This window comes from Crinia signifera, chromosome 3 (genome assembly GCF_055691185.1).
Source record: "Crinia signifera chromosome 3, ASM5569118v1, whole genome shotgun sequence".
Taxonomy (NCBI): Eukaryota; Metazoa; Chordata; class Amphibia; order Anura; family Myobatrachidae; genus Crinia; species Crinia signifera.
Window position 1 is genome coordinate 70866640 of NC_139219.1, and position 12048 is coordinate 70878687.

The 12048-nt window shown below is 45.2% G+C and overlaps 1 protein-coding gene across 1 annotated transcript in view; it reads left to right on the top strand.

Moving 5' to 3' along the window:
• Positions 1–12048, top strand: part of PYGB (glycogen phosphorylase B) — an 80721-nt gene that overhangs the window by 20164 nt on the left and 48509 nt on the right. Inside the window, exon 2 of the mRNA XM_083175966.1 lies at positions 1934–2035. Within this exon, the coding sequence (XP_083032092.1) occupies positions 1934–2035 (102 nt within the window). The remainder of the gene's footprint in view (positions 1–1933; positions 2036–12048) is intronic.

Below are 12048 nucleotides of genomic sequence, written 5' to 3' on the forward strand. Positions count from 1 at the left end.
ACAGCAGGCTCAAAGTGCGTTAAGCAGGGATAAACCTTTGTCAGATACTAACAAAATATTTTGTGTAGTTATTTTAACCCCAGATTGTGTATTTTATTTCTAACTAGGAAGTAAAGCCGTGTACACACGGTGAGATTTGGCCAGATGATTTTTAATAGATCGCCTTGCAAGTTAGCCAGAATCTCAGCGGGTGTTCACTGTTGGCATTAGCGTTGCGTGACCCCCTGTGCTGCTGTCACCAGGCAGGATAGACAGTGCAGGTTAGGCAGTTTTGAATAAGCCGTGTATTTGGCTTATGGCCAAATCGGCCTAGTCAAAGTCGCCCATGGGCTTAGCCAAAATTCGGCTTAGTTAAAATTGCCTGTGTCTATGTGTACACCCCTTAAGTATTGGTTCCAGGACAGAGAGATACTATAATGAAATGTTCAATTGATGTTGAAACTGCCGTCTTACGGCAAAGACAGCAGTTTTCGACATGGGTAGATTGGAAGGGGGGTCGATCTATTCAATGCTAGCTGGGGTTTTTTTCCGGCAGGTCGAAATGTTCCAACCTGGCAAAAACCAGGTGGATTGATGGAATAGCTGCCAATCAACCTACTTTTGACAGAAATACAGAAAAAAACGAAAGGTTTTGGCCATGTTTCCGGCAATCTAAATCCGACATGAAAGGATGTCGGATTGAGGCAGGGAGGACGGCGTCGGGTGAGCCGCAGCTCACACAGCGCTGTTCTCCTGTCCGCCTCCTCCCGTACCCTCCTGCTGCCTCCCATACTCACCCGCCGCATTGGGTGAGAGCAGCTCACCCTGCCCCTGTCCCAGCTCCCACTGCCTTCTGCCGCCTTCCGGGCAAACTGCCGGTGGGTGATGTCAATGGAGGCGGGTACTGAGCTGGTACTTGGACATCATCTCCAAGCGCCGGGAAATCCGCCAGCCGGGACCCCCACAACGCCAATCGGCATGCGGGGTGCGAGCCCAGCACCTGGGAAATCTGCTGGGTTGCCCCCATCCTCCGTGCGCCTCCAGCCTCCGTCCATGAAATGAATGGATGTTGCAATCCATTCATCTCCTCCTTAGCTCCACTGCTGACTGCATAGTACAACCTCCGGACTGACCAGACTCTGCAGTCAGGAGGTATGGGCTCCTCCATTTGTGTAAATGGGACCCGGAAATCTATACAAATCTATAGCCCATTCTCACCACTTTACCATCCTCCAACATCAGGGTGTGTACCTCCTAATCTCCCATTTCTTCAAGGATCTGTACTCTCTATGTATAATATATTAACAATTGTTTTGTTTTAAATGTGTACACAATGATTTAAGTGCGAATATATTTACTGTATAGAATAAAGTATTTAATCAGAGAAATGTATATGTGTATGATACACCTCTATTCAGTGTTACCCAAATATGATCACATGTCAGAGAGATGTTTGCTATATAAGGTTGGCTCTGTGTAGCCAATTTGACAAAAAATTATTGTCATTCCTAGGCTTTACCAAGCAATATTTTTGCCATATTTTATCATACCATCCAACATGACCCATTCCATTAGGTACAAAATGCTCTGTTCCTGGACTTCCCTGCCAGTGGCAGTTGCAGAGGTAGGAGTCCAGCACAAAATTCAAAGAGGGGGGTCACATCAACTGCCAGTGAGTCCAAGACAATGATGTTTGGGGTGGCAGTATATGTGGCTCCCCTATTTGAATTTTGGTCTGTGCTGGAGCCAGGTAAGTCCAAGAACAGAGCATTTTGTACCTAATGGAATGGGTCATGTTGGAGGGTATGTTGTATGTGTATATATTATATATAGATTAGGCAAACTAGTGAGTGATTAGCACACTGTGGGCTGCGTACTACTGCCCCTTCTCCTGTAGTACATGAAAAGTACTTTATATGTTGCTTTACCACATATTATTTTTGTATCCCTACAGCGCATCTATTACCTCTCACTGGAATTCTACATGGGCCGGACCTTGCAGAATACAATGCTGAACTTAGGCCTCCAGCATGCCTGTGATGAAGCCGTATATCAGGTATTTGATGTGAGCTGCTGTAATGCATATGTGCAGTTAGCAAGAATTAGTAAAGTAAGAACAGAAGCTGAGATCCTGTGTTGGCAATGTAACCAGCTGAGTAAGCAAATGCCTCACAGAGCACTTCCTAGAAATGAGTGACATATTTTCTCTCTAACATGGGAAGCACACAGTAATATAATCCATCTCAGCATGGCATGGAGTGTGTATTTTGGATTGTTTATATGTAGCTAGTATCTGTACAAAGTATCTGTAGCTGACTCTGTGTACAAAGTGGTCCTAGGGCAAGTGCCCTTTAATGAGTTTTAGCAAGCTGAAGTTGGAAACACAGTAAGGGGGTGATTCTTGTTGGTTCGGTAAGCTGCAACTGTTCCCCTCTGTACCATGCGAGGAGATGAGTAACAAAAACACATCCCCTCGCATGCTTCCGTAGCAGGAGAAACCATTCGATGGTCGCCGACCATCGAATGGTTTCTCCTCCCTTTGCAAATAAAAGTTAGTCTGAACTGACTTTTACTTGCGTGTGCCTGCCCATAGATGGGGTGAGTGCCAGCTGTCCGACCACGGCAGGCATCGACCCACCCACATAGCCATGGGGATGCCAATAAAAGAATAGAGCATATATATGCATAATAGCGCATGTGCATAGCCACAAACATCGGAACGGGGCAAAATTTGGCACGTTCCGAAGCAATCAGAAAGAGGGCCTAAGAGACATTACAAATGAGATCTCTCATTTTGTCCCTTAACAATATCGTTTGTAATGTTATTAAACATAAACAAAGCTCAATTTTGTCTATACTGTATCAACGACTGCATGTATGTAGCAGGAAAAAGAATGATGTCACTGAACGATATCGCTAAACTGTAACGATATGCACTATAACAAGTTCAAGCAAAATCATTACTTTTGTCATTCATAGATGATATTATCTAGTAGTGTGATGGGCCAAGTGGTTCTTATCTGCCATCAAATTCTGTTTCTATGTTTTACTCTCTCTCTCTCTCTCTCTCTGTTGCCCTCAGTATCTCTGTCAGTTTCCACGCTCTTCCTTCATACTTGCACCTCATTTTCTTTCTGTTCCTATCTCTCTCTCTCTCTATATATATATATATATACATCTGTCTCTATCCTCCTCATTCAGTCTCTCTCATTCTTACCCACATGTTTTTTATCGCCTACTGCTTACTCTTTCTATATCATTGTTTTCTTCCTCTCTCTCTTTCTGTCATTCTCTCTCTCTCTCTGTTGCCCTCAGTATCTCTGTCAGTTTCCACGCTCTTCCTTCATACTTGCATCTCATTCTCTTTCTGTTCCTATCTCTCTCTCTCTCTCTCTGTTGCCCTCAGTATCTCTGTCTGTTTCCACGCTCTTCCTTCATACTTGCATCTCATTCTCTTTCTGTTCCTATCTCTCTCTCTCTCTCTCTCTCTATATGTATATATATATATATATATATATACATCTGTCTCTCTCATTCTTCCCCACATGTTCTTTATCGCCCACTGCTTACTCTTTCTATATAATTGTCTCCCTCTCTCTTTCTGTCATTCTCTCTCTCTCTGGGCAGTATTCAATGAAAAAGTTCTCCGTGCATGGAGAGCGTTTTATTTCGCTCTCCATGCACTCTCCGTGTTCCGGAGGGCTCTCTGCCACTCCTGCTCCCTCTATTCAATGTGGCTGATGCTCTCCGCCACTCGCGGAGAGTCTTAACCCCTGCAGGGAGCAGGGAGCTTTCAGGGAGCCGGAAGCAGCCAGAGAGATTAAAGTCTCCCTGGCTGCTCCAGAGGACTGTGGAGGGGAGGGGGGCTCTCCAGGACCCAGGCTGCACCCCCCTATAGCCAGCGGGGGACCCAGTATTCACTGCACCCGTTTGTGCATAGTTACGTTCGGGTGCAGTGAATATATGAATATCTAATGAGCGGCTCGAGCGCTCCGGCCCCCTGCTGGCTGCACTGTGTAAAAAAAATAATAATTTTTTTTTTTTTTTTTTTTTTAATTAAATATATATTCATGTGCTATAAGCACATGAATAAAAATAACATGCCCCTTCACAGAAAAAAAAAACTGATTTTTTGACACCAAAATTTCTTAAAAAAACCTTTTAGTTTAAAAGTTCACATTCCAGCTCTCCATCAAAAGATGGAGAATTGCTACACGGAGAGACACGGAGAAAGTCACTTAGAAAGACGGAGAACATTTCACATTGAATAGGGTTGCTCGCTTTTGGAGAGCAAAATGCTCCGTCCAAGGCGAACAAAGCACAAGTTCTCCACAAAACACGGAGAACTTTTCTCATTGAATACTGCCCTCTGTCTTGCTGTTTCTCTCCCCACCTCTCTTCCACTCCCCTCTCTCTGCCTTTCCCCTTCTATAGTATCTTGCTCTATTCTCCATCACTCTTTCTCCCTGTTTCCTTATTTTAGCTCCCCCTCTCTCTTTCCGTCATTCTCTGCTCTGTCTCTCTCTTCTGTCCTTCCCTCATTCTCCCTCTCTCCACCTCTCTTCCACTCATTCTCTCTCCTCTTCCACAGTGTATCTCTTTCTATTCCACGCCATCCATTCTCTCTCTTCCCAACATTCTCTCTCTCTCTCTCTCTCTCTCTCTCTCTCTCCTGCCTTCCCCTCTTTCTCACTCTCTCACTCTTACCCTGTATTTCATCTCTCTCTCTCTCTCTCTCTCTCTCTCTCCCTGCCTCCCTCTATTCTCTCTCCATCAGATACAGTATGGAGCCACCGCTGCTCTAGTCACAAACATTCAGATAGGACATTTACTTGTTTTATCTAGGCAATAACTATTATTTTAGTACAATATTGTTCTTAAAAAAGAAATCATGGTCACTGGTGCTTTAGTCTTTCATCGTTAAATGGCTCAGCTCAATAGAGAAGTATAACCGCAGTACATTTGTGCCCATCAGGGCTGTAAAAGCTTTTCAAGATTAGATGCCAGTATTATAAATGATTCAGCAGAAACCAGCTTACATAATAATAACCTGAGCTGAGCTCTGTTGTATTTCTAACTCATTCCCAAGCAAAGATCAGCCTCTTGTACGTTCAAAGTATAGTTTTTATTTTCTGGATGTCAGAAGACAAATGCTGCTATTATGAAACATAATAGGAGTATGTCAGACTGGTCATGCTCACCCAGGTCAGTCTGACATCTACGTATCCTTTACGCCCCCCACACACACAGAGTGACGTGATCCCTGTGCTGAGGGATGTGCTTAAGCACAGATCGCTCAGCAGACACACATGCGATGCACCAGCGATGTGTGCTGATCACTGGGGAGAACACTGGCAGTTTGACTAGATTTTGACTGCATGAGATCAAAGGCTAGTCAGGTGACCACACATCACTATCATTTTGGCTTGCACACACAGAGCAATCCAAACTTAGAAAATAGCCAAAAATCTCTACGTGCATGGTCCACTGTCCAGATAGTGATGGGAGACTTGTTGCGATGTAATGGGCCCTAGACACATGCCGATGTGTGTAGGGCGACCTAGCTAAGCTGGGTTGGGCCGTTCTGCTCCTTTGTCGCTCAGCACACAGAGCTGACAGCCCTCACACAGAGCGAGCTGTCAGCTCTGTGTGCTGAGGGAGTGGACAGCGCCAGTGTCCTCCGGTGAGAGAACCCTGGCGATGCCGAGATTGATGGACACTGTCCATCAATCTCGGCCAGCGACAGTGACGCGCATTGCTGTCGCTGTAGCCTCTACACACACCGATGTATGGGGTATTTTCTAAGCGACTTTGACAAACTAAGCAAAGTCGCTTAGAAAATGCCTTAATATCCGCATGTGTGTAGGCCGTATAACAGTATCACCCAGAAGGGGTTTTCACCGTTGACAGAAAGGGAACACGCCGCCCCCCCCCCCTGTCATTTTCCAAGCACAGCCTGTAACTTCACAGTTTGAAGCTGATTGGCTGTTGCATTATCACATTTCACTTTATCACTTCCCCAGACTTAATACTTCTGCCCCAAAGTAAGGAGCGGCATGAGCAGGGGTCTGGTCTGTCTCCTGTACCTGTGTGAGGGACCTGCCAAGGCTGTCAGTAGTGCTGCTCATGCATCCAGCTCATCACAGGTAGCAAGTGAACAGGATGGACCTTAGCCTGAGGGGGAGGGAAAAACTTTTGGCCCGATTCAGACCTGCTCACTAGGCTGCATATATTTGCTGCCTAGCAAGCAGGTAAACGCTGCCCCGCTGAATGCATGCCCGCCCCACCGCCTGAATCCCCGCACTAACATGCGAGTGGATGTGTATGCTTACACATCCGCTCGCATCCGGTCACACAGAGGAAAAAATCATGATTTTTCCACCCTTTGGTATGAAAAGTAAGTCTATACTTACTTTTCAAATGTCCGGTTTCTGACAAATTGGGGGGCGGGTGCTTATGTCATGTGACGTCAGTCGCCCGCCTCGACCAGGCATGGGCATGCCTGCATTCTTAGGGGCACGTCCAGTGTTTCTGTATGCGCTCTGCTTATATATAATGCCCACATAAGTTGCCGACAGTAGTAACGCTGCCTTTACATAACGCCCACACCAGTTGCCAACAGTAGTAGCGCTGCCTATATGTATAATGCCCAAAGTTGCTGACAGTAGTAGCTCTGCTTATATGTATAATGCCCACAGTTACCAGTAACAGAGCTGCTTATATGTATAATGCCCACAGTTACCGACAGTAGTAGCGCTGCTTATACATATGCCGACATTAATAGCGCTGCCTATACATATGCTGACAGCAGTAGCTCTGCCTATACATATGCCCAGTTGCCGACAGTAGTAGCACTGCCTATACATGCCCACACCAGTTGTCGACATTAGTAGCGCTGCCTATACATATGCCCACACCAGTTGCCGACAGTAGTAGTAGTGCTGCCTACACATATGCCCACACCAGTTGCCGACAGCAGTATGTTCACACTTTACTCACCTAGATCAGGCTGGCAGCTCATCGCCTCTGGCTTCCTTTTTCATCCGCTGTAGCTCCGCCTTCTGTCCCGCGTAGCCTGCCCCCTATCTGCATAGCCCCTCCTCTTTTCGGTCCCTGCCTATGACCAGGTGTTTAGGAGCTGGGCGGGAGCTTTGTTCTGCCAACTGCTGCCTTTCATGCAGTGTGACAGGCACAGCAGCAGCCGGCAGCTGCAGAGGACAGCAGGGGATGTAGAGCAGGGAGAGCGCCTCTGAGCAGGTAGCGCTGGCCCTGATTTAGAGACAGTTACCTCTTGGTTTATGGTAACAGTTTAGAAACCCCCTGACACTTCTTCTCACTACAGTATGTGTAAGCTTGTCGAGCAGGACCCTTCTACCTCTATGTTTGTTACTTCCCAGTTTGTTTTTATCACTGTTTCCAATTGTAAAGCGCAACAGAATATGCTGTGCTATAGAATAAACTGTAAATAAATAAGTGAATAAATAAATGTGTGGGTGATAACCACAAAACATTGTCCCAGTGTCCCTATGTTTAGTACTGTCCTGTTGCAGCCTGTGGGGTTTTGTTCGTCTTTGTTATGATATTTTTGGGCCTGGAAGGAAATCACTTTCTGCTGCCAAGTTTCTTGTGCTTTTAGCTGTGACTAGATTTTCAAGCAGGACGACTAGAAGTTAGTTATTGTTTTGCTATATCTTTCCAGCTTACCATTCTCCTCTGCTTGTAAGAAGGAATCTGCCAGCTTTAACCCTTCCATTGCAACTGGAAAGGGAAAAGCCAGCTTATTACATTTCTGACAAACTTAGCATAAGTAATAATGAAAAACTAAATAGAAATTTAATTATAAGAGAGGTATTGTAGGAATTAATATATATATATATTTTATGCTCTCATAAAACAAATTTATGGTGCTAACTGTACGGTATATGCACAGAGGCCATTTTACCTCCCTTATGCTTGCTTTGTTCTACATGAATGCTCAAAATGGATCCTTTCTGCGTCATGTAGCCATATGTCCAGCACAATTCCCATGCTATTTTTCCTCAACTACTACTCTTCTCCACTTCTCCTCTGCTATCAGACTGCCTGCCCCCTGTCTCACGCTGGCTAATATAGCCAGCTCAAGGTGGCTAGGTGATGACGCGACAAGCTGTGATTGGGTGTCCGTGGCTATTGTGAATAAAAAAAAGTTGCCTCTCTACGCCACAAGGGGACCTGGACCATCACCGCCAATGATGGGGGGCCTGGACAGCCACTGCTGAGGGACTAGGACCACCACCGCTTCTGGGGCCCAGGCCAACGACATAAGTTCCACCCCTTTTCCCACTGCAAACCGGATTCCTAGTACAACACAGTGCGCTATAGCCGCACTTTGAGAACACATTCAAATCCGTTCATCCCACCATCCCATCAAACCACAGCATGCTTGTAAAGGACCCAGCGATTAAGGCCCTGCCGCATATGTGTGGATGGCCACGTGGGAGACAGTCTCCATCACGGCCATTCACATATATTCCAGAACGATATATTACAGTCTCATTCCGGCCAAGCAGGTTCCACTGAACAGGACCTGCTAAAACGGTATGTGTGCCATAGGGCGGGATGTACTAAGATGAAAATGCGGCTTCTACCCCCCTTCCCTGTCCTCAGTGCTGATTCTCCTCCCCCAGCAGCATGTCACAGCCGGGGATGTCCTTCTGGCTGCAGGGGGGAGGAGGAGACGCCGGGGACTGCCCCAGAGCCCAGGAGGTGAAGGGTTCCCCCCCCCCCCCCCGCACACCACATCACAGGTATCGTGGGGGGCCTCCGTCTCCACACTGCGATGCTAGCCGCATGTATGTTAATACATCCCGTCCATAATGAATGTAGCTCAAATCTAGCGCAAAACTCTCTTCTATCCTAATACCCTAATACTCCATATTGGCCTATTATGGAGGTGTTGTTCTCATCAGCATCGGGCTGACATATCACTGAGGTGTTGTTCTCATCAGCATCGGGCTGACATATCACTGAGTAGTACTGATTGAATTAGGTGATAACACTGGTTGTCATTTGACGTTTCTGCTTTTATTACAACTGTAAAATAGGTTCCATTTGAGATCCTGCGTAGAACTTCAGTCCTAACAATGCACGCAGCCAGTATCTAAAGCAGACATTAAATATTCAAAGTGGACTTTTCTAAGCACCAGTAATCTCCTAGCTGCCAGCGGGAACAGCATATTGCAAACTGGGTTAAGTTTTCTGCATTTTTGTTTTATTATTGCAGATTGATATGCGGCAGCTCTGCGGTGCTAGGTTATTCCCAGCACATTAAGGGTCAACGAGAGAAAGTTCCAAATATAGCAAGTTGTTTCTTAAAAATGCATGATCAGAGAGCATTGTGCAGGCTGCATCTGGGATCTGTCAGTGCTGCTCTCCTCTTTCCTGGGTGAGCACAGACCAAGCTGCACGTTCACAGTCATGCCATTGTGAATTGTGTGGATCAGGTTACCTCAAGGTTGGCTTTAATCTCTTGTATCAAAATGACATAAGGAATTTACTGACCATTGTCTGCTTCTCCATATTCTCCTTCAAGTGAATGTTCAAGCACAGCAAGGGAAGTGCATACGTCTCGCATTGCAACCAATCAGCTAATACCTATATATTTTTTTAAATGTACTTGGCACAAACTACCTCAAAGCTGATTGGATGTTATGGGCAATTTCTTCAATTGTTCGCTCTTTACATTGATTGTTAATCACCTTTTAAGCACACATTTGTTTCTTTTTAGCTGTTCATCTACAAACCATTTTGTCTTTTTCAACATCTCCCTTGGGAATATCATGTAATAGAAGAGGGTTGATAAGATTTGGGAACTTTTAAGAGTACACTGCTCAGATTGGTGTTCCAATGCCTGACTGTTTACTGAATCCTTTGCCATGTAACTGTGGTTGTCATGGTTATCACATGACACTGTGTAAGCTAAGCACAATTCACTTCATGCATTGCGTGCACAGATATCGCAATGTAACAGGAGAAGTCTGATATTAGTAGATGCCTTTTGCTTACATTAGTGATCCATGCTGTGTTCTAGGACGCAGCATTGGATCGCCTTAAACACCATCTGCCAACTGTGTGACTCATGGGGTTGTGCAAACCGGCAAATGCAGTTCCTACAAAAGAGGTCAAGAAATGTCTGGCTTTTGACGGAGATTCTAGCCTCGGCACTTCCCCAAAACAATGCTCCATGCCCCAGTTTGGGGAAAAGGAGGCCTGTGACTGAGACTCACTGACAGCCTGCCACGGATCGCAGGACCGGTACTGGACATGCGCGATGTACCAAACACCGGTACTTTGCAACATGAGAAGCTCCTGCATCGGGCCCATTGTTACTACAAGACATTGTTAATTTTGATGTGATAATAGGACTGAAGACCATACCGACCGACTTCTGCAGGGAAATGTTGAGATTTGTGGGTTTGCGGCAGGGCTGAATTAAGGCTGGTGGGGCCCCGGGCAACAAATGTGTGGGGGCCCCCACCATTAAAATTGTTTGTTGACATTTGAAAAATATATAAATTAAATTAAAAAAACTATTTACCTTTTGGTCCCTCTGAGAGTGTGCTGCCTGTCCCTGGGGGGCCCTCACAGACTGCTTTTTAAGAGACTGCTCAAATTTATAAAGCAGTCTGTGGGGGCCCCTAATGTGTGTGGGCCCCGGGACGACCGCCCCTGTCACCCCTTGGATAATCCAGCCCTGGATTGTGGGAGGGGGTGGAGCTAAAAGGGTGTGAATCATGTCATTTTAACTCTAATGCTTCACTGCAGGCACACAAATGATGTGATCATCTCTCCATCCTGCCCACTTTACTAGGAAGTGGGAGATCTGCTTTTTCTTCCAGGGGTGCAGGAGACTACCCAAAAAATCATGAGCCTCCTGCAATTTTCAGGAGAGTAGGCAAGTATGCTAGAGACTGGCTGAATCAGAAACATACTGTTGTCTTTTATTGTAGATTAGTTATTATATATTTGCTTTTTAAAAAGTGTTTCACATATTCAATATAAGTGGCAGCATTAAAAGCCAAAAGTTTTGAGAACCAGGGCAAAATGGTTTTATTTATGGAAGAATAAACGCTTTCCAAAGGATGCAGCTGCAGAGCCCCCTCCAAGGGTCTGCATGACCCCCTACCCGTTACGGTTTCATTCCCAGGTAATGGTAATGTTATTATCCAATAAAATATGCTGTTGCACATTTTGTACATTTTGTTAAAATTAATCAACATTGGTACCGTACCTCAGATTTGTCAGGACTTTTCATAAATAAACACTCAATTATTAACCACAATACATATACAAGTTGGTTGAACGATTAGAAAACAATTGAACAGATGTAACTGCTATTCTTTAATGTTCCACTTTCCTAATTGGCAGATCAATTCAAATGATTTGAGTTGATCAAATGCATATTAATTTTATAGTTCAGACAAATCATTTGCGCATTATATATACAAATGGAAAGTGTTATTTGTAACTTTTAACAGCAGTCTAATACTCCTCTTCCACCAAAAAAACCTTAAAACCCTGGGACCCACCTGGGTAATTGAACACTATTTCAAGCCGTGTTACAGCAATTTGAAATCCCATTCACACCGCAGGCTGGACCTGGGTTATTACCGGCTCTTTCCTCTGCCAGCAATTGCAGGTGACATCATCTCCAAGCGCTGGCGATCAGGTTGGATGTCCTGAGTCACATGATCACCCAGCAGGCTACCCAGGATGGTTCTGGGTCATTTTTCTATGAGCCATTCCCTCCGAACCTCAAACCTGGTTGCCATGGCAATAACCCAAGTTATATATTAGTGAAAAAGGGGTATTAATATCCAAAGCGAATGATAAAAGGTTCTGGATGGTATAAGAAGTCTGTGTTATAGGCATAGAATAAGTGCCTATATTTGTATAGAAAATAAACACAATTGTCCTAAAAGTCACACTGAGCATGCATCCAGAGTCCGAGGTCATTCCTGGGTGGTGACTGGCAGATGACAGGTTGCTACAGAAATTGTCCGTATTACTCAGATTGGAGGCTAAACTCTG